At 39.3% G+C, this 24,400-nt stretch overlaps 1 protein-coding gene across 9 annotated transcripts in view; it reads right to left on the reverse strand.

Annotated features, from left to right (window-relative positions):
• The window catches only part of OXR1 (oxidation resistance 1), a 585,179-nt gene that overhangs the window by 100,106 nt on the left and 460,673 nt on the right, over nt 1-24,400 (reverse strand). For 2 of the 9 annotated variants that reach the window (XM_044003259.1, XM_044003122.1), the window contains exon 1: nt 16,836-17,070. The exons of the other annotated variants lie outside the window; for them this stretch is intronic. In XM_044003259.1, coding sequence (XP_043859194.1) covers nt 16,836-17,055 — 220 coding nt within the window. In that variant the 5' untranslated portion in view covers nt 17,056-17,070. Of the gene's footprint in view, nt 1-16,835; nt 17,071-24,400 lie in introns of those variants that run through there. 9 annotated transcript variants of the gene reach the window in all.

Consider the following 24,400-nt stretch of genomic DNA (forward strand, 5'->3'; position numbering starts at 1 on the left):
GAGTTGTCCTATTTTCTAGAAACACTGGACCCAGAGCATGCAGGAGACCATGAATGTGTCAAGGATGGAGCACTCCCCACCAACTGACATAATTTGTTGTTTGCACCCCAAATTGGACTCCCTGTGGATCCTTGGGAGTCAAGACAGGAGTCAATCACTCTGTGCTAGGCTGAGAAACTGCTTGTGCATCTGGGATCTGTGCAGTTAAGCAGACCATCCTATCTTTACAGTCTATTAGTTCCCAAGGGATAAAAAGTGTGGTGGGGTTCTTCTGTCTTTTTTTTTTCACCTTTACTGCACCTTTCTACCTCTCCTGCCATGCCTCTGAGTATCTCTTCCTTCCTTTAAACTGCTGTTATAAAAATGCAAATTTCTGTATGGATTGTGAACTCTGGGTTCCACATGCATGTTCATTTCTTTTTGTTTGTTTTTGGTTTTTTGGTTTTTGCAGGGCAACAGGGGTTAAGTGACTTGCCCAGGTCACACAGCTAGTAAGTGTCAAGTGTCTGAGGTCGGACCTGAACTCAGGTCTTCCTGAATCCAGGGCCAGTGCTTTATCCACTGCGCCACCTAGCTGCCCCTACATGTTCATTTCTCTTGTAATAAAACTAGTTTTCACTTAAGTTTCATGAAGTTATGATTGCCTGTTGATGGTGGCAGCTGGCTATGATTTCACAAAGTGATATATACATACATGTGTGCATCACACACACACACACACACACACACACGCATGCATGGTGAACCCAAAGTCACGATGTTTTAATAACTTTTAAAAAATTATTATTTCTTTTTTTCCACCATTTACAAGATTTGATTTGTCGCATATAATGTAAATTCATTTCCTACAGATACTATATATGATTCTATGGTATTATAAATTAAAAACAAAAATTTATTAAATACAAAGACCCCTTTCTGACTTTTGGCCTGCCCTATACATACACATATATATCATCTATACACATACATATATATATATATATATACACACACCACCACCCCAACAAAGGTAGATACCATAGAGCATAGCTACATAGCAAGAACTGCAGTAAAAATCTACAGAAATTCACAAGTAACAAAATGCAAGAAATAAGCCATCAATAATAATCAGATGTCTACACAAAGGCATAAAGTATAAGAAAGAAGGTGAACTAGGTCCTAAGGCAAAGGAGCAACCTTCATGTCTTACATTAAATGGAGTAAATGAGGTATTCCAGAAGCTGAAGGAACCATGGAAGAAATCCAAAACATCAAGAAATAGAAAAGCAGGTTCTGACTGTCTTGGCAGAGAAAAGACCTAAGGGAAACGGTCTCAGAACTGGATGAACAGTCTCAGATGGCAGATATGGACCTGCTGAGCAATTCTTATTACATTAATTTAAGAAAATTTCTGATGAAATTTAAGTATCTCTACTTCTGAAGTGTTACTATCTATATGAATTATCAAATCATAGAGGACTTTCACATTTCCTACATTAGAATGTAAACTCCTTTAAGGCAGGGATTCTCTTTTATTTGTTCTACTGGACCTCAGCAAAGTGCCCTTAACTTATTAAGCACTTAAATGCCTTCTGATTTCTATGCTTGAAAGAAATATGGCTCTAGAAAGATATATGTAACCTATATTTTTAAAAGAGCATAGTCATAAAGAGGGGCAGTGATGCATATTAATAACATAATGAGGTGAAGAAATTCAGGAACTGGGGGAAAAGTATTAGGATGATTTAAGCTAGGGCTTTCCATTCTCTCTCTTCACTAACTTCTAGTACACTTTAATAAATACTTAAAAGCCTAAACTCTTGCTGAATTTATCAGTAATCTTAGCCAGTTTCCCCCCAAAAAACTGGGAAGGGGCAGGTAAGGACCCACATTAGATTTGAAACATCACACCTCAATTATTTAGACATCTCTTGGAGAATGACATTGTCATCATTCAAAAGAGAAAAAAAATGCTTTTCTGCACCTTATTCTCACCCATAAAGAATTCCTACAGTGAAAAAATGGCAATCTTCTAAAGATGTGAGTATTCACCTACCATATTTTGTGATAGAGGAAAGGGAGATGTGGTGAGTTATGGCATGTACCCTAGATTCTGAGAGATATAGGAGAGAAAGTCAGTTCAAGGATAATATTTATTAGACAAATAGAAACAATTTCGAAGAGGAAGAAAATTTTTTTGTTTACTGTTTAATGAGACCAATCAACCAACTCAGATTTTAAAAGACGCAGGAAAAGGGAAGGATGTCTAAGTAAGAGAAAGGGAGGAAAGCTAAGAATAGAAAAAAAAAATATGAGGTTATCTTGGAAAAGAGGATCAAAATGAATAGGACTACATGAGGACTGCTTGGGCCTATGAAAACAGAAGATAGAAAAATGAGAGAACTATTCAACTATTATTCTGCTCATTTTTTTTCTAACAAAGCAAATTATATTTCAACTAGGAAAAACAGAACAATCTTTAATCTGTGTTAAGGGTTTGTACAAACACAGGGTCTAGAGACCTACAGAAATTGAGACCTTAAAGCACAATGGATAGAATGTTGGGCTTGGAGTTAGGAAGAGTAAGATTCAAATTCTACCATTTCCCAGCTGACGTTGGGCCAGTCTTGCCCTAGGAAACTTGCCTAGTAAATCAAGGACTTTGCTGTACTTTGCAACAGTGAAGAGAGTTCCCCATACTGTGAAAAATACAGATCTTTCATGGACTGGCATAAATAAATACAGCTAATAAAGAACATAACAGTCCTTAATGAATTCAAGTCACCAGACAAGGATGTGTGGTTATAACTGTGAGTGATTTTGAAAGACCATGGCAAATGGTTATTGAATTACGTAAGTTCAAGGCCATAGGCACAGTAAGTGGTAGAGAGTCAGAATTCAAACCCAGGATCTTCTGACTCCAAATCCTACAATCTTCCCATTTACCATACTACTTGTTTACTGAATTGAATTACTTAAGTTCTTTTAACTGCCCTATTACAAAAAAAAAAAAAAAGAGAGAAACTCATTTTTCTTTAAGTGCAAGGCCTATGGTTGTAATTGCAAAGATGACAAGATGCTTTGACTTCTGCATTTCTAAATGCTATTAATAAGTTTAAAAGTAGGCTACTAATGCTAAAGAACAGAAAAAACAAGGTCAAAGGAAAGTTGATAAATGAGATGGAAATAAACATTCATTCTCTTTCCCTAAAGGGAAAGAGAGCTGCCAGATCAACACATTAAAACAATTTAGGCATAAGGAGATAAGGAAAAGGAAATAAAGAGTAAGAATTAGCATCTAAAACTAAAACTGCCAATAAAGATGAATATTAATCATTATTCCCTTTTATTTCCCATTTGTATGCATTATAACACAACATAGTTACAGCAAACAAAAAGTCAAGAAAACATGGATTTCTTCCATTTAACACATACTAGCTGAATCACCCTGTGACACAGGCAGAGCTCTGAGAGCACTTTTTTTTTTTGGTGAGGCAATGGGAGTTAAGTGACTTGCCCAGGGTCACACAGCCAGTGTTAAGTGTCTGAGGCCGAATTTGAACTCAGGTCCTCCTGAATCCAGGTCTGGTGCTCTATCTACTGCGCCACCTAGCTGCCCCTCTGAGAGCACTCTTAACCTTTCAGTACTCTAGGAAATCCTCCAAGACTAAATAAATTGTAGTAGGTGCCATGTGCTACGCTGGGAGGTGAAGCTCCTCACTGGGGAACTCATCCAAAACCTCCCCCCACCCCAAATTCACATTTTTCAGACAGCAAGAACCTATTGTTTTAAGATACACAAAGTATATGAGTAGAAGCATCCATCTTGGAGACACTAAAAAATTGGTATGGTCTGATATTATCATAAGGATTGAATGAGCACAGAAAGAGGGAAAAGAGATTTAAAGAAAAAGAACAATTGTTTTAAACATTTTATGTAGGGAACAAACATAAATTTATCAAATTGTGGAGAATCTCAATATTCTAATCTATTCAAGCCAGCACTTCCTATGTTTGCACCCAATTATCTTGAAAGTAGTTAACTTAGAGAAAAGTTACCAGCATCCAAAAAATAGGCAATGATTTTATATGTTGCAATAGAGCAGAGCTAAAACTATAAATATATATATATATATATATATATATATATATAAAAAGCAAAATCTGCTCCCCACCCTATTTTTCTACAATCTATTTTGTAATCACAAGTAATAATAACATTCACATGTTTTCAGATTTGCAAAGCACTTCATGTTATCTCACAACAACCCTGAGTTATTATTATCCCATTCTGCTGATAAGGAAACTGAGACAGAGGTCATGTGACTTGAACAACATCAGGTACCTTTTCATAATTTGGTCTAAGGAAATAATTCTTAACCAAACAAGGCACAGGAAATCAAAAAAGGGAAAACAGACAATTCTGACAACATAAAATTATTTAAGAGATTACAGCACCCAAAAAGAACAAAGTCAGAATCAATCAATAAATATTTATTAAGTGCCTACTATGTGCCAGCCACTGAGGATACAAAAAGAGGCAAGGCAATTCCTGCCCTCAAGGAGCTGACAATCGAATGGAGAAAACATGCAAACAAATATATACAAAGAAAGCCATATACAGGATAAAAAGGAAATACCTAACAGAGGGAAGGCACTAGAATTAAAGAGGGTTTAGTTAGGAAGGCTTCCTGTATAAGGTGGGATTTACATGATTTAGTGGTGATGAGACACTTCACTTATTGAGACATCTAACTTTTTTATCTCAGCTTTCTCAACCATAAAATAAAAATAATACTAGTAGGGGGCGGCTAGGTGGCACAGTGGATAAAGCACCGGCCCTGAGTACCTGAGTTCAAATCCAGCCTCAGACACTTGACACTTACTAGCTATGTGACCCTGGGCAAATCACTTAACCCCCATTGCCTCGCAAAAAAAAAAAAAAAAAAAAAAATTTAAATTAAAAAAAAAAAAAAAAGCAAGAGTAGAATCCTACTAAAAGTCTATAGAGAAATTCAGTCCAGGAAGGACAGGAAACTCTCGAGAATGAAATTCTGAAGGCAAAAATGTAAACAATTCCAATGATGAGGGAAAATGGGAGTTATATGAATAAACTAACATGGGGGGCAACTAAGTGGAGCAGTGGATAAAGCCCTGGCCCTGAATTCAGGAGGACCCGAGTTCAAATTTGACATCAGACACTTGACACTTACTAGCTGTGTGACCCTGGGCAAGTCACTTAACCCCCACTGCCCTGAAAAAAAAAAAAGAAAGAAAGAAACTAATGTAGATACAGAAGGAACTCACCAATCTAATTAAATTTTAAAAAGAAGACGGATAGAAAAGATAAACATAAGAGCAGAACAGGAACTGATAGTCTTTAAAAAAAAAAATAAAGACAACCCCTGCCCCAAAAAACCCCAAAACATGGTTTAACCTATATAATGGGAAGAGGGGCAATCAAAGAAAAGATAGGACTTCAATTTAATTTACAAATGAGGAAACTGAGGTCAAGGAATTTTAGTGATTTGTCCAAGGTCACCATAAGTAGTGTCAAAGCTGAGATTAAAACCTAGGTGCTCTGTCTCAAAATCCAGCAATATTTCTAAAGCACCAGTTGGTCAACAAACATTTATTATGCTTCCCCAGTATGTCAGACCCCGTACTAACTGCTGGAGATACAAAAAGAGGCAAAAGAAGTTCCTGCCTGCAGGGAGTAAAAGAGACAACAAGCAAATATATACAAAGATTATATAGAGGAAAAACTAAAGGAGAGAAGGCACTAGAATTAAGAAAGGGTTGGGAAAGGTTTCCTGTAGAAAATGAGATTTTAGATGGCACTGCCTGAAGGCAGAGTTGACACAGGAGGGCATTCCAGACATGGAGCACAGCCAGAGAAAATGACCAGAATTGAGACAAGGAGGCAGTGTTACTGAAGCGAAGCATTCATGATAGGGAGTAAGGTATAAGACTACAGAGTAGGAGGAGGCTAGGTTATGAGGGGCTCAGAATGTCAAACAGATGATTTTACCTTTCATCTGGGAGGTGGAAGGGAGAGGAGCCAGAGGGATATTGCAGATATACTATTATATAGAGGCAGCTAAATGGTACTGATGGACTTGAAGACAGGAAGACCTGAGTTTGAATTCTGCCTCAGATACTTACTAGCTGTGTAACCTTGGATAACTCATTTAACATCTTTTGGCCTCAGTTTACCCATCTGCAAAATGAGGATAATAATAGCACCTACCTCGCAGAGCTGTTGTGAGGATCAAATGAGATACCAGATGTAAAGCACTTTACAAACTTTAAAGAAGTAAATAAATGTTAGCTATTGTTATTCTGTCTCCTGACAAGTGATTGGTTATAAGTGGTGAGGGGAAGATAGACCTAAGGATGATTTTAAGGCTGCAAACTTGAGTGACTAGAAGGACAACAGTACCCTTAACAGAAGTAGCACAGAGCACTGGGCCTAGAGTTAATAAAACCTAAATTCTAATCTAGCCTCAAAGACTTACCAGCTATATGACTCTAATTGGGCAAGTCATTAAACATCTCTCTTCCTCAGGCTCCTCAACTATAAAATGGAGATAATAATAGCACCTGCCTTTGGGGTTGATATAAAGATCAAATGAGATAGTATTGATAAAAGCCTTTAGTACAGTGTAGGCAACAAATGCTTATCCCCTTCCTTCCCTCCCTTCCTCCCTCCATATACATTTTGGAGAATTTTGGAAGAGGGGTGGGTTTTGTAGAAAGATAATAATTTGTTTTGAATATACTGAATTTGACATGCTAAAAAGAAACTCCATGGAGAGACAACCAACAGGCAGATGTCAAAGCATGACTGGATCTAGGGTCATTAGGGATGGATGCAGAAATATGCACATTATTTGCCTATAGATGACAATGGAATCCATTAGAGAAGAGATAGTATGGAGAGAGAAGGGAGTCCAGGACAGGGCCTTGGGGGACAACCGTATTTATTGGCCAAGAGCTACAGGATGACTGAGCAAAGGTGAAAAAAATGATCAGGCAATTAGGAAGAGAAATAGGAAAGAGCAATGTAACTAAAAGAAACTATGAGTGAGATTTTCCCCATCCCTTAGTTATAAGAGATTTAACATAGTTATAAGTGATTTAATTAAGATAATAATCAATATATTAACTAAAAATTGTGATTTATTATATTTAGATATTATTTTTATTATAATTATATTAGTAGCCATAAGTCTCTCTTCTGACTAACGTTTCAATGACAAGCATTAAGTAATATCAGAAGATACAGCAGTCAGCAATATTATATTTTAGAAACCACAAGTGTTATGCTTGACTCAAGGGGTTCATGCAGCTCACCAGTGGCATGCTTGACTAACAGAAGGGGGTCAAGCAGCATAACTATGACCCTGTTGTCATAATAGGACTGATAAGAGTATTGGAAAATGCTGACATTTGTCATGTAGGCAGTTTCTATATTTCCTAAGAATATGCTTTAATTTTAGAAATTACTAATTAAGATTAATATGTTATATAAGTGCAATTTCTGGAAGGGTATATAAACCCATTGATTTTGTAATTCAAGGTCTTTCAGGTACAACCCCTGGATGACCGGCTTTTTTGTGGGACTAAAACTCTCTCAATAAACCTATTTGCTTCAGCCTGGAGACTCTGTTGTTTCTGTTCCTCCTTTGGACTTAGAAATTTTCCCTACAAAACAAAGGTCCGAGAGAGTAGCCAAAGGGAGGAGGTGGTCAACAATGTCAAAAGCTGTAAGGAGAATTTTGGAAGAGGGGTGGGTTTTGTAGAAAGACAATAATTTGTTTTAAATATACTGAATTTGACATGCTAAAAAGAAACTCCATGGAGAGACAACCAGCAGGCAGATGGATTTTTGATCTAAAGTAATCATTCCTATCTTTGAAGAGAATAGTTTCAACAGTGTGGTGAGGTCAGAAGCCAGACTGCAAGAAGTAATAAAAGATTAAGAATTTAAAAAATGGGAGGGGGCAGCTAGGTGGTGCAGTAGATAAAAGCACGGGCAGGACCTGAGTTCAAATTTGACCTCAGACACTTGACACTAGCTGTGTGACCCTGGGCAAGTCACTTAACCCTCATTGCCCCACCAAAAGAAAGAAAGAAAGAAAGAAAGAAAGAAAGAAAGAAAGAAAGAAAGAAAGAAAGAAAGAAAGAAAGAAAGAAAGAAAGAAAGAAAGAAAGAAAGAAAGAAAGAAAGAAAGAAAGAAAGAAAGAAATGGGAAGCAATGAAAATGACACTGACAGAAATAGACAACAGATTTCTTCAAGTTTGACTGAATTAAAGAGATTTAAAATGATAGTTTGAAAATATGGCAGGATTAAGTGAAGATTTTTGACAAGGATACAGGAGACTTGAACATACTTATAGGCAACAGGGAAGGAGCCTCTAAATAAGGAGGGACTGAAAATTACTTAATGGGAAAAACTCTCCAGCAAGAAGGGAGATCAAGAGTACACTTATTCTAAAGGACAGCCTATCTCTTCAGCTAATGGGTGAGCATTTATTGAGGTCTACTCAGCGCTAGGCACAGTGCTGGGCTCTGGAGATATAAAGACAAAGAAGGCAACAATCCCTACGCTTCATAAGATGGATGATCCTCGAGCTGTATTGAGAGAAAGAGAGGGATTCTGAAGCTGAGGTGAAGAAGGAATAGATTTTAATCTTGGGAGACAGCTTAGAGATAGAAGAGCCAGTAGGTATGGAGCTCAATGTAGGCACAATGAGGCACAACAGCATCTCAGTAAAGTAAGAGGTGAGCTGAGAAGGAGATATAGATACACAGAGAGAGAAATTTCATATGAAAACAAAATACATCAATAAAAAGAATTGCTATATTAATACAATCTTTCAACTTTTCTGCAGGTATACATGAATGGATTATTTTTTAAAATGAGTTTAATTGCCTGAACTGTTTGTCATAAAAAACAAAGGCAGAAATGCTTGGCTATTGGTATGCCTGGTCATTCCCTAATCTGCAGTAAGACCTACCACATACTAATCATACTAAATATAAAATGGCCAAAAATATCAGCACCAACAAATAAAAGACACAGAATGGAACCAGTTTGCTAGGATGGCAGTGATGTTTATTCTACTTTAATAGGGCTGTGTTGTAATGGGGATATTTATGAAGAACTGGAGAATGGATAATTCCAAGATGCTAAAATACATGCCGACTGCAGTGCTGAAGAGGGGCTATCACAAACAAAAACGGGGAAAATTAAGAAGGAACACACCCTTAAAGAACTTGGTATAGCGAGACATCTAAGACACAGCCACAGGTTATCAGACCAACCACGGGAGACAGAAGGCGTTTTTGATGCAGAGAATTATGACTAACTATGAATCGAAGAGACATCACAGACAGCTCCAGGTTTCTCAGATATCATTTATAGACATGAAGTAGAATCACAACCTCAGGGTTGGAAGGGACATCAGAGGACATCTAATCCTAAATACAGATCAAAAATAATATAATTTACAGCATCCCACAGTCTTCAAGGCTCCTCTTTAATACTTCGTGACAGACAATTGATTACTTCTGGGAGCTGACCATTATACTTTTGGACAGTTCTGTTGGGAAATTTTTGCAAAAACTGTTCTAAAACCCATTTCTCTGCTACTTCCACCTATTGCTACTTATTCTCCTTTTGGTGGACAACCAAAACAAGGTCATTCCGCCTTCTAAAAGAAAGCCCTTCAGGTACTTGATGACAGCTATTCTATCCTCCCCAAAGGTAGTCTCCTTTCTAAGATAAGCTATCTCCTGTTGCTTCAACTGATACTCAAGAGGCATTGTTCCAAATTATTTCACCATCCCTGTCACCTTTATATGATTCACTTGTGAGTTTCCTTCCAAAAAGTACCCCCCAAGTACTACCCAGAAGAGAACACAGCACAATAAAAAGGGTCCTCATTACCTTTCTAGTCAAGTCCCCACAATCAGAAGGTTCCATTTTGTTTTGCCTTGAACCTTTGATTGCACTTGCGTAGGCAACTTCCAGTGTGGAAATGTCTACCAAAGAATTCACAGAGTTTTCTGTACTTCTACTCTGAGAGACTTCAAGGTACCAGTATACTGTTAAGGCACTTGCCCTAGGCCAGAAAGCCAATATGTGTCAAAGCCTGTAATTGATTTAGGTTTTCTAACTTTCTACCCACTGTGCCACATTACCTGAGTGGTTGCAAAGGGAAGCAAAAGTTACAAGATGAAAATATACATTAATAAACTGACTACTTATAAAACTAGGTCCAGCTCAAATATATTCCTCTCTGCTTAACATTAGTATCTTGCCAAACCCATCCTGTTGTCTGTCCACCTCTTCTTTGTCAGATGTTGTAAATATAACTGCGGTTTTCAGACTTTCTATTATTTTAAAACATTTCTAGGATTTTCTAAATAACCATGAATTCAAAGAAAAATACTAGTGATACAGTACTGCATGGAATCAAGTGAAAACATTACTTGACCTGAAAGCCATCATTTTTCGAATGGCAGAGTAATCAACATTTTCTGTCCTTTTTATATAGGAAAAAAACCCTTTCTACCATCCAGAATAAAAAGCAGAGATTTAAATCAAAGTTAAGCATTCTGAGGCAAAATTAACATAAAGGAGTGATATCTTAGAATTAATGGCCCCTCATGAACTACACAACCCTGAAAATATGGCCCTTATCCATGGAAAAAGCTAAAATGAAAGAAGGATATTGGAAAACAAGATTTGGGTTCTGAGCTTTAGGAAATCACTGTGGTGGCTGAATGGTGGCTGAAAGGAGTATGGATTAGAGCAGACCTTCTTAAACGTTTCCCACTCAAGACCCATTTTCAACCGGAGAAATTTTTAGGCGACCTAGGTATACAGATATTTAAAATAGGTATACAAATCAAATATTTACTGCCAAATCTTTTGAGACGCCCCCCCCCCAAATTTAAGAAGCTTTGGATCAGAGTGTGGAAAGATTTGAGGCAGGGAGACAGCCCCCATTATGTACCCCCCTCCCCAAAAGAAGGCCATTGTGGTCATCCAGGTGATGAGAGCCTGCCCTAGAGTGGTAGCACTGTTAGAGAGAAGGGGGCATACATTAGGCTATCCTTAGTGACTAAATGACCTAATAAGAACATTCTCAAAATATTTTATTGATATTAAAAATAGGCATAAAGGATAAGAATTGCCTTCTTTTGGAATAATAATACCCATATTTTTTCCTGTTCTTTTGTTATTTTACCCTCTTGGAACCTTTCATGTATTATCTATGCAACATATATACATCAAACTATGAAACAAAAATGAACATAATTAAGTTAGGGTTCATGAAAGAAGGGGGATAGGACAAAAATTTAGTTGGCAAAGATAATAAAGAATACTATTCCAGACATAGGACTATAATAGCATGAACAACAGTATCTTTATACTGTGAGAAACTGCCAGTCATGTTCAGTGGACCAGGTTAGGTGTTTTATGGTGGAGTATTTTATTTTGATGAACACAATGAGATCCATTGCTGCAACTGGCACCTGAAATGAGTGAAGGAATGGACATTGACACAGATTATAACCATTTCCTGAGAAAGTTAACACAATGTAAATCAAATGCACAAAAGAGATCCCCTTATTTTAGAGCTAAGATACAAGGGAGACAATCAAGTCCAGCCTCCTCATTTTTGAGATAAGGAAAGGCCCTGGTACACAAAATGACTTCCCTAAGGTCAGTCATACAGGTTAAAATGAGCTGGATTGGCATTCTAATAACTCTTAACTGCTCATTCTAAAGCTTTCTACTACACCAAAACCAAAAGAACACAGAAACTGCTTCAGCCAGCTGCTGCTTGATCTTCTTGCCAAGCAGATTGATATGGCAGCCAAAGGCAACACTGGCAAAAGATACACACTCATTTATAAAATCTGACAGAGGATAGTGGAATATTATGAGTACTACTGCCTCATAAAATAGTAAGAAGCACTAGAGAGAGAAACAAGTTTGTTTTTTTTAAAGAAAATCTGGTAAGAGGCCCAACTAGTAAAGCCATTCCAAGAGCATTTAAGGATGAAACCATTAGTACAAACAATAAAAATGGAAAAGATCTGTAAAGAGTTTTTATAACTAAGAATTTTGATGAGCAAGAATGGAAATCTAGAAGCATCACAATATAACACTTATATGCTCTAAGAACACAGTCCCAGATGTGCTGCATGAAAAAGTAAAAATGGCACTGAAAGAGGAAAAGCAGTAAGATTAGACCAATTATTGACCAGGGAGGCTCAATGTTCTTGGCAATGACATTTTGAAGGTGCTAAAGAACTGATTCTCAAGGTATCTGAAAAAGTGAAAGATCATAAAGGCTTGGAAAAATTTTCAGAGTTTGTTGACCAAATAAAAAAAGAGACCAAGCAAACCATGTGCCTATTTTTTTCCTCTCTATGAAATTTTTGTGAGAATTAACTTATGCACATTAATGACACTCTTGTTAAAGGTATGAGAAAGGAACCTGAAGGCTTTCTCAAACAAAATTCTACAGCATACCAAATCTTTATTCACACAATTCATTTACAAAAGGGTTGAGAATTAAAGTTCCACAGTGCATACTGTTTACTAACTATAAAAAAGTATGATTCAATAGATAAAATAATGCCCTAAAGGTTCTCCTCCAACAAGATATGACCAAAATCATCTTTTTCTGAAATATGTAACAGAAATATAACTTTGTTCTATAGCTTTATTATCATCATCATCAAGTGAGGCAAGAAATGGGGATGTGTGCTTACCAAGTGACAACCACCATGAAGGATGCAGTCTAAAACAAAAAAGGAATTCCTTATAAATGTTGAGGTGCTCCTGTTTAGAGATGACTGTGCTCACTGAATCTAATTATGTGACACAGTAAAATCTCCTAAATGAAATTCATAATCTCTGAAAAGACTTCAGGCAAACAATCCCCACAGGAAAAAACAAGTCTTTGGTCCAGACTGTACCAGACAGACATTGCAAATGAGCAGTGAATAGGAGAGAAGCAGACCAAGTTGCTCTTGGGGAATTTCTAAGTTCTTTTAAAGATTCCATGGATCTTTTCTTAAAACAGTGAATCAATCAGCAAACACAAATTAAGCATCTGCTATGTGATATTATTGCTCATATCATTGTATCTCACCCTAATCTCTCTCTTGAGCTCATCTTGTACCATAACCTGCCTCTTGGACATCACAAACTCAACAAGCCCAAAGTAAAACTCATCTTTCTTCCAAAACTCTCTCCTCTTCCCAAATTTCCCTAATATTGTCAAGAGCACCACCGTCCTCACAGTCACCCGAGCTCCCAACCTCAATGTCTTCTTTGAGTTCTCTCTCACACTTGTACCACATATCCTATTTGTTAAGGGGACATATTTGTCCCCTTCCTCCACTCACACGGTGAGAAAATAATCATTAATAATGGATTTTGGGGGGCGGGGGATCAGTTTCTCAGTCTTCTCCACCATCACCCCCTCTCCAGAAAGTCCTGGTCCTCCATAAACTTCAGCAAACCTTATTTGGTACAAACCCTAGGAAACAAAAGGGAGACAGATTCTTTTGTCTAGCTCAGTGAAGGACTGATAGGATCAAACCACACCTAGATAAAGGACTTAGCCTCTGCCCTTCATAGAAGGTCTTTTACATTCTTTTCCCAGCTGTCATCCATAGAGTTCATTTTTATGTAGACCACCCTCAAATCAAGTCAACCAAAGGAACTGAACGATGCTAACCAATTAGCTTTGATCAATTGTATAATGATCCACCTCAATGGAAAGAGAATAAAAATCCTGACAAGAGGCCAGGAGATCCTCTCTTGGCTCCTCCTCTTAGAACAGCTCAAGTCTGGTAGGTCTTCTGAAGTCTCTTGGGTGTCCTTGAGACCATGTACTGCCTCTCTGGAGGATAGCCTGGGGCTTCTGGGGTTTTTCTCCTGCTGGAGCTAACTGCTATGCTGAAGCTCTCTCCCTGCTTTCTCTACCACTCAACCTGAGACCATGAAAAGTTAGGCACACACTCCATAAATCCTTTACTGGTGCATCATATTAATAAAATAATAATATGCTCACTGCCAAAGCTGATCTACATCAATAGCAATTAATTTTAAACAACACACACATGCCTTACTCTGGTGCAGGCCCTGATATTCAGCTCACACTTGGAAAGCTGAAATAGCCTTCTGCCTGGTCTTTCTACCTAGTCTTTCCCCACTCCAGCTGCTAAAGTGATCTTCCTCAAGTGCAGACGTAACCAGTTCACCCTCCCTTATGATGTCCAAGACCGAATATGAAATCATCTGGCTTTTCAAGGACCTCACAACCTGGCCCCTTCCTACCTTTACAGTCTTCCTATACTTCAAGCCCTTCCATCTACTCTATGATCCAGACATTCACCTTCTTGATGCAACTAATCCAGAACATTCTCTCTCCTGACTCTACTTCATTGGCTGTCCCCACCGTGGCAGGGATATTTCTTCCTCTGCCTCCTCTCTTCACGAGCTTCCTTCAAAACTAAGCTTAATATCCCACAATCTGCAGAAGGCCTGTCCCCACATCTTTTCCCCTCTTCCTCCACCCCTCAACAAGAGTCAGGGCTTTCCTTCTGAGATTATGTCTGATTTACAATACGAGCTATTTGAGATCAAGGCCTGTGTTCTGGCCTTCCTCTGTACCCATACGGCCTATGGGCCTGGTATAGTTAGTCCTTAATAAATCCTTCTTAAAATGACTGCCTGGACTAGCAAATTTTCCAAGAACCAAAATTAGAGATGACCCAGAAGTTGATAAAGAGGCATTTACAGGAACCACTCAGGGACTCCAATGGTATCTAAGGTATGTCAAGAGAATGTATAGCAGATTTATTGGAGGATATGTAAAACATCATACAGGATGGTTTATGATCTGTATTCATGTAGGAAGTATGCAAATAAATGACATCAAAGTTGCACTGGAGTATAGATATATCATTATCTAGTTATACTACTTATTTAAACATGTATATGAGTAGCAAAGAATGGAAAAGAAGAGAGGCTCCAAATTTCAAGGTCTTTTGGACTAAAATACCAGAATCTAGCAGGCAGATTAGCTTAAACTAGTGACCACATTAAAACCCAGAATTCTGTTCCATCCAATAAGCTTTTATTTAAAATACCTTTACAATGCTCACAAGAGCAAGTTTAACAATACTTAGAAATTCTGTAGGTATCAATGTTATCATCTAATGGTTTTGAATTAATTCAAACTATTAACACCTAACATTTAGGAATTTTATTTAAAGGCTGACATAGTTGAGCCAACCAGCAAAAGATTAACAAAGAAGAATTTTTTGTATAATCAGACCAAAGTAGAGAAATACTAAACTTAATTTTACTTTATATATGGATTTTCTCCAGTTACCTCAAAAGCATGAATTATACTAAATCATATTATACTAAAATATAAAGGATATGGAACAGAGCGCCATTGTGATGAGAGAACTGTGGCAATGAATTCCCCATAGCTGAGGAGTTGAAAATTCTAGCCATTTCAAGACATTGTGACTTATTTAAACCTATCTCAATTATAGAATCAGGGGACACTGTATGTACACAGAACTTAACCTTTTTTATGTAAAGGATCCATTTGGCAGTCTGATGAAACCTCCTCAGAATAAGGCCTTTAAATCCATAAAATAAAATTAACATATAGGTTTAGAAAGGAAATAAACTATATTAAAATGAAACTATGAGATAGGGAAAAAAATACACATACACACAAGTTTAAGGTTCCGAATCTTTGCTGTATGGTGTTCAAACTTTTAAAAGGTTAATCATACCAAAAAATTTCAAGACTCAAGTTGAATAAATTCCTCCAGTGGCAAATGCCACATAGAAAAGGATGAACAAAAAAATCATACATTGTACAATGAATGATGAGGGAGGGGAGGGGAGGGGAGGGGAGGGGAAGAGAAGAAAATTTAACTGGCACAATGTTTACATTCATTTCAAAGGCCTCAGAAGTCCCCCCCCCCCCCCCCATCCTAGTACTTGGCCTTTAAAATAGGGAAAGCAGGACTACCCAGCAAAAAGTTATTAGCAAGCAGGAAGTTTGATCCTAACCAGGGTGGTGGTGGTGTTTTAAATAACCTTTTTCTGTCAAGTACGCCTCTGACAGTCTGGTGAAGCCTAAGGACCCCTTTTCAGAATAACATTTTTTTAATTAATAAAATACAAAGTACTACCAAGAAAATCAATTATACTGAATACAGTGATCAAAACATGCATGTATCACATACACACGCACACTTTTAAAACGGGACTTGGGAATACCCTCCCCATAGACCTTTTATTCCTGAACACCAGAAAGACCCTAGTCGTGATGGCCAAGAATCTTGCACACACACATACACTACATAACATCTGGTGGCCAGGATTCCTGCACATGCAGACAGACACACACACTCCCCTAGAGGTGAGAATTCCTGCACAGGCATAGACACATGTACACTTACCCAGTGGCCAGGATTCCTGCACACCCACAGGTACACCCACACCCACACTCACTCACACACTTGATGGCCAGGACCCCCGCACACACACCGGTGATCAGAATTCCTGCACATGCACAGACACACGCACCTGGTAGCCGGGATTCCTGCGCACGCACGCACACACACACACACACACACACACACACACACACACACACACACACACAAATTCCTGCACAAGCACCCGCAGGTTCGCGTCCCCGTCACTCCAGGCCTGGGCACCTCCACGCCCCTCTCACTGCCGTTTCTTGCCCCCCGCCCCGCCCCCCCCGTTTCTCCTCTCACCCGATCCCTGCTGGCAAGGCGAAGCCCCTGCGAAGGTGGACGAGGGCCCGAGCTCCGGGTCGGTGGGCCCCTGGGCCTCTTCCCTCAGGTAATCCTCGAAGCGCACCTGCCGGCTCCCGCTGGCACCGGCGACGACGCTGCTGCCGAGCCCCCACAGGCGGTTGGCGGTGCCCCGCAGCAGGCGCCCGCCCTTGCCTGTGAACGTGCTCAGGTACTCCATGGCGGCGCCCCTGGTTTGGGGGCGCCGCCGTCGCGGGGCAAGCCCGGGCCGGGGGCGGGCCCGGCCACCAACGGTTTGGGCCCCAGGGGTCGGAGGAGGAGGGCAGGAAGCGCCGCGCGCCCTGCGCCCCACCGACAGGGGGTCCCGGGCACGGCCGTCCCGAGCGGCGGCGGTGCAGGAAACTCGGCCGCGGAGGGGGCGGAAGCGGCAGAAGTTGTAGAAAAAGTTTTTTAATTGTTGTTATTACCCGCCCAGTTCCAGGCGCCGGAGGGGCCTGGGCTTCTCTTTTAAAGGGCCCGCGTCCCCACCCGAAAGTTCCGGCGGTGGGAACAGGGAAGAGAATCCAGCGAGCCAATCCGATCCCCCGCTCCTTCACTCACCGCTTCCCCCTCCCCCCACCTCCTGTCTAAGTGGAGCTTCCCGGACGACCCAGGTCTGCGCTCGGGCCCCTCCCTCCCTAAGTCCTAGCGTAGCGCCCAAGTTGAGTCGGCGCAGGCGGCCGATGTCCTGTCCCGGGATACCAGCCTAGCTGGGGATGGGAAGCACGGAGCAGAGTTGAATCTTTGGGAAAGGATGGCGGGCCAGGAGGCGCGGACATAGTTAAATATAGCTTTTCTTTCTCAATTCTTGCACAGCCTGCCGATCCTAATGAAATACTTTTGCGAAACGAAACAACAGCAGCCCAAGTTTAAAGCCATGCTTTAAAAACTAGCTCGGTAAACCTAGCTGCCTTTCTCAAGTCAACAAGCATTGTATTAAACGCTTACGATGAACTAGGCTGTCAATCCTTTTTAAACAAAGCAGTAATTGTTATAATTCAAAATAGTATGTTTGGATTAATGTGGGAGGTTTTTTTTTTCTTTTTTCATTTTCTTAAATGATACCCTGCAAAGTCTAATTTTGTTAAGGGGTTAAACATCCTGCTAAGGGGGTTACAGAGGCCCCTTCAGTCAGAAAAATGTGATAGATTTGTCTCCATAGTTTATTTTGGGGGGGGTTTCTCTGTTCTTTCCTCATCATTTCTGTGGGTGTTTGAATTTTTATTTATTTATTTATTTATTTTGCTTAAGGGAATTAGCAAAAATCCCCGTGTTTTTTTTTTTTAAAGGAAAGTGCCCCTCCTCCGGCAGATTTCAAGAAAAAAAAGTGTTTAAATTTTAGAAAAGATTTTTAAAGGTACATTACTGTTAAAGCTCTCCTGAGGTGACCCTGAGCTCTTGAAGGCCATGCTAGCCAAAAGCAGATTCTGACAAGTCCTACCAAGTTGGAAAAGCTAAGATTTATGAGATTAGTCCTTGAAAACTCAGAGAAGCTCATCATCAGATTGACCACAGGGGGCTGAATTTTTCCACCCCCAACTGCTAAAATGTAAAGAGCAGGGGTTCTTACTTTTGTTTCTGTTTTTGTTTTGTTTTTTGTCATGGACCTCTCTGGCAAACCTCTCCTTCTCAAAGCAAGTTTACTCTTTACCTGGATACACTATGTTAAGTTGATATATACAGGATAAATTGGAGGTGATCTCAGAATAATGTTTTCAAATATATAAAATAAAACAGTATTACAAAAGAAACCAATTATGTGCATTTAATTAAATAAGTTGAAATTAATTATGTCCAATCATACTGAATATAGTTATCGAAATTTTTTTTTAAAAAGTTCATGGACCCGTGGTGTGAGGGAACTGAGATCTAAGCTATGAGGAAATCACATCATAGAAGCTCTGGAAGTTGATGTCACAGAAGTGCAAGATACTTGATTGGACATAGGAGCTTAGATCTGGAACTGGAAGGGACCTCAGAAGCTAAGGAGAGGGAGAAGGCAAGCATTTATTAAGCGCCTACTATGCGCCAGGTACTCAGCTAAGTGTTTTGCAAATATTACCTCATTTGTTTTTGTTTTTGGTGAGGCAATTGGGGTTAAGTGACTTGCCCAGGGTCATACAGCTAGTAAGTGTTAAGTGTCTGAGGCAGGATTTGAACTCAGGTCCTCCTGACTCCAGGGCTGGTGCTCTATCCACTGCTCCATCTAGCTGCCCCAAATATTACCTCATTTGATCCTCACAACCACTTTGGAAAATAGATACTATTACTATTCCCATTTGACAGTTGAAGAAACTGAGGTAGACTAAGGTTGTATCTGAGGCTGGATTTGAAGTCAGGTCCTGACTCAAGGCCCAAGGCTCTAGCCATCCCAATCCCAGAGAGGCTGTGACTTACAGCTGCTTATAGTAACTGAAAGAATAAATATTCTAGGCAGTCCCTCAAAAAAAAAAATCCTTAAGGAAATTTGAATTTCTAATAAGGAATTTCCATTCATCTCTCTAACATTTTATCTCATCAGTTTATTTTCTTCCAACCAGCAATCACTCCCTTCCATCACTTTCATCTTCAGTTATTGGATTGGTTGCCTCCCCAACCTTTGCTTTCTAAGTAACCACATTTAGCCTGTACTTCCAAAATTAACCAAAGGAGGCATAAAATGCATTGCAAATTCTGTCTAAGCATACAATTGGAGTATACACCAAATTTATTGGGGTAAATGTTTTATTCCAAATTCTTTTACTATCTTTTAATTAATTATTTTTGCTTTAAATCAGTGAAAATATTTGTACGATTGTTAACAGTAACAGTGTTGCTAACGGCTCTTGACCTATAGTTTTAGGGGATTTGGATCTATGGGATACCTTAGACTCTGGTAAACTGTCTCTGAGGGACCCACTCAGCAAGCTGAGGGTGCCCCAAGTACTATATGAATAATTGCAAACAATCAAAAACAAAGCAAAACTGGAAGCAACCTAAGTGTTCGAATATGGAGAATGGTTAAATTGTGGTATAGGAATTTAATGAAATACCATAATGCAATTAAGATAACAAGTATGCAGAATAAAAAGAAATCATGAATTACTCATTGAACTCCTCACTTGCAACCTCATTTACTAGACTAGAAATCATGCCCTAGAGGATTTCAGCATCTCTTATACTGCTCTCCCTCTCCCCTCACAATTGTCAGTTACTTCAGTGCCCCATGACATCTAGAACTGGCTCCAGGCATCCTCTTCTTCCTGTCTTTCCTCTCAGCAGCTGCCTTGCCACTGTACTTGTGCCCTCTATGCCCTCTCCTCCCTTCCTGTTTTTGAACCATAATCAAATCATATCTGTCATAACTACAAGGAAGGGTGTGTCAGTCTATTTCACTATGGCTCCACTCACCACCCCTACAACTTTCTAGACCAAGAATATGCATCCCAGTCCATCAAAAACCTATGCACTGTCACCCCCCTATTGGAATGTAAGCTTCTTTCATGGCAAGGACTACAGTATTTGCTTTTATGTTTGTGCCCCCAATTCTTTGCACTGTACTCACTGTGTTCAGCACATACTTAGTCCTTAATAAATGCTTTTTCATTTATTTGTTCATTTAAATAACAGAAAGTGAAAAAAGGCAGAACCAGAAGAATAAGAAGCATAACTATGACCATAAAGATGAAAATTTCTTGTATAACAAGAGTCTGGTGAATGTATAGAGCCTATCATCATTCTCATTCAATTGTTGAATGTAAATACATAGTTAATAAGCAACCTTATAGTTGGTTGTAGTGAAGATCAATATATAAGGTTTTGGGGGGTTTGTGTTGTTTTTTTTGGTTTTGGTTTTTTGGGTTTTTGCGGGGCAATGGGGTTTAAGTGACTTGCCCAGGGTCACACAGCTAGTAAATGTCAAGTGTCTGAATACAGATTTGAACTCAGGTCCTCCTGAATCCAGGGCTGGTGCTTTATTCACTGTGCCACCTAGCTACCCCAAATATTTAAGTTTTTAAAGAAAATATCCAATTAAAAAAAAAACAAAAAACCTTGAGTGTGATGATTGGGGCTATGGAAAATAGGCTTAATTTCCTCTTCTTAGCCACAAATTTATCCAACATTTATATTTTCCCAGGAATATTCCTTACTCCCAAACCTCCCCAAAGTCAGTGTTCATAGGTTCTCTCTGTGTTTTTCAAAATTCCATATTTGCTTTTCAACTCATTGCACTTGATTAAAGTTACACATTTACAGCCACCCTAATCTTTTATCAAGTAAAGTGGAAAAGTACAAGCTAGAGCCCACAGCCCATAGGATTATGACAATAATCAACTATCAGTTACTATAGAACCCATTATCTACATAAATAATCACTTCTATGTAGCCAATTTATTTAGGGAGTTTCCACAAATCAATGAAATAAAAGGTTCAGGCTAAACAAAATCAGCAATCTATGAATATTTTAGAGGCATAATATCTTGCCACTCTTCCGCCTCTGTTACACTCCACCATCCAAACTTTGTGTGTACACTTTCTTCCTTCTATTATGCAATTATTACTGACAGGACATTGGAGGGCCAATCTCTCTAGTGTTTTCCACTATCACAGATAGTCTCAGAGTAAATTCTATTAATTTAAGGACGCCATTAAATGAACAGTAAATACAGAACAACTTTACAAGAAAGAGTTTAGTACAAATAATTTCTTTTCCCACTCACATATTTTGCAGGTACACAAATTAGGACTTTTTCAACAGCAGATGAAAAACCAAATACATTCAATTGAGCTACAGGAATCCTTTTGATTTTCATGAATTTAATGATCTGCTAATTAGTCTCCCTGTTCCAGTCTCTTCCCTCTCTAATCCATCCTTCACACTGCAGCCAACATAATTTGTCAAAAGGCCCAGGTCTTGAGCGTTTCTCTCCCTGGCTCAAAAACTTCTAAAGGCACCCAACTTCTTCTAAGCTGAGACTCTTCAGCCTGGTATTTAAGGCCTTTCAGAATCCTTCTCCAACCTACTTTTCCAACTATTTTTCACATTTTTTCCCATTCATACACTACCCTCCAGCACAACTGTTTTGCTAACTATCCCCTAATCTTGCTTCTAAGCAGTTGTACAGGACGTCCCTCCATGACTCAAATGAAATCAGCCATCTCTAATTATTGAAATATATTCTTCCTTCAAAGCCCAGTTCAGGGTTTTGAAGTTTTCTCAGGTAAAAGTAAACTCTTTTTTCAAATGTTCCTAAATGTCTCTGAATCTCTCTTTTGCTCTTTTCACATTTTACCTAGAACTATGTGTACTGAATTGTGGGTGGCATATTTCTCCTAGTACACTGTAACCTCTTTGAGGACAGGACCTGTACTGTTTTTCATCTTTGTACTCAGTACAGTGCATTGCATAAACATGTACCTACTAAAGGGTTGGTTTTGTTAGTGTAACAAGGGGATGGTAAATGTTCAGAGCATATCGGCTGGCTCAGCTGATACAAATTCCCTATGTGCAAGAGGCTGGAATACCTATTCCTGTAAGAGTTGTGATGACTGATATGTGATGGAGGTCCTTTGGAGAGACCCTGGAGTACATGTGGATATCAGTAAATGGTTCTGGTCTGTTAACAGTGTGGTTAGGAGAAGGCTTTTAAATTGGCTGCAGAGGTGAAACCAGGTGGGGATGCCTTTAAAAAAGGCATTTTTGATCAGAGTCCTAACCATTTTTAATTTGGTAGTTTGGTTGTGATTTGACTTCATTGGTGGTACCTAGTAAAAGATAATTCTGTAAGAGACAGTCCTTGGGACCTCCCCAGTAAGGCTGACATGTAGCTCTGTGAAATGGGCCTTCATCCTGGGTCTCTATATTTGTTCTTTACTGTTTAAGGTGAAGGGATTGGAGACTATGACCTTGGAAGTTGCAAAATGACAAGAAAGAACCTCGAGAAGCCAACAAAGATCCAGGCAACGCACAGTCCCAGTACCAAGGTTCTGCAGCCAGTAGTTCACTAAGGAGTAAGGAATGACCTTTTGGAATAACCTTGACTTATTCAAAATCATTGCTGCATTTGGATGTGAATTTAGTGGAACCAATGCTATGTTGAAACTTTGCTAAATGTAAGCCCACTTACCCCAGAGACTGGAGTGGTATAATGGAGGCTGTGCTACCAAGGTGGGGAAGGAGAAAGGAGTATGTTTATATTTAGTTGTTGCCATTTCTTTGAACTAAATATTCCTTCATAAAATCTAATTTATGTTAAGTAGCGAAATAAAATTGAGGTACTCAGTGGGACCCCTAGAACCTCAAGTTGGCAGATGTAAAAGATCTTGATCTCAGTAAGGTCAAAGCATATGTGTTACACTTGTTTTCGATGTTACTTGCTTTTTTAGTATATATGGTTACTTCCCAAGTATTGGTTAACTCTGTGCAGAGCACTACATTCTAGATAACAAAAGGATACAGGGGCAGCTAGGTGGCATAGTGGATAGAGCACCGGCCCTGGAGTCAGGAGTACCTGAGTTCAAATCCGGCCTCAGACACTTAATACTAGCTGTGTGACCCTGGGCAAGTCACTTAACCCCAATTGCCTCACCAAAAAAAAAAAAAAAAGAGGATACAAAGATTTAATTTAGGGCTTCCTCTCAAGAAGTTTACATTATAATGGTAAGAAGGGTGTGAATACAAATAACTATGACATACAGAAGTGTGGGATAAGTGAATAGGAGAGGCCAGGGCAAAGTACTGTGTAATTTAAGATTCTAAATGTGGGTTCTAATCTGTTCCCCCAGTTTTGGGGGAAACTGACTAAAATCACTGATAAAAATTAGTTTAGGTTTTTAAGGGTTTATTGAAAGGTAGAAAAAGAAAGATTGAGAACAGAATTCCAACAGCATGGCAATCCTCTCTTTCCTCAATTTTCCTGTGACTTCCTCTGTCGCCACCACCACCATAAAGTCAGGAACCACAAAGAGAGAGACCTTTCCACACAGGCCCTCCTTCCTCCTTCCTGTCCCCTCCCAGAAAATGGGAGGCTCCTCAAGTTGATTGGCTGGTAACCTTGGTGGACAGTACCCATGTGCAAACGTTACTTCCTGACGCCAAGGAAAAGCCAATGGCCTTGCCCTCTGAGGCATTCTACTCATGGTGGAGCTTTCCTGTAGTAAGTCTCCAGTAGGTGGTGTCATTCCAATCATTACAGTACTATGAGAAATTTAATGGAAGAGATAACTTTCAAGGAAAGCCTAAGGGATGGGGTACCACTGGTAACAATAATTTTTATCCTGAAGGGACAGAGGGACTTGAAATTTCATTGGGGATGGGGTGGAATTCATTCTAGGCAAAGAAACAGGAAAGAGCAAGACAAGAATAGAGTAGAAATGGTAGTCCTATTTGGCTGGAACACTGAGTACAGCAAAGGGAACTGTATGAGATAAGGCTAGACATGCAGGTTAGATCTAGCTTCAAGAAGGCCTTTACTGGAAGGTTAGGAGTTTCTATTCTGTTTGGTAAAATGGAAGCCACTGAATTTTTTTGAGTAGAGAAATGAAAA

This window comes from Dromiciops gliroides, chromosome 1 (assembly GCF_019393635.1).
Source record: "Dromiciops gliroides isolate mDroGli1 chromosome 1, mDroGli1.pri, whole genome shotgun sequence".
Taxonomy (NCBI): Eukaryota; Metazoa; Chordata; class Mammalia; order Microbiotheria; family Microbiotheriidae; genus Dromiciops; species Dromiciops gliroides.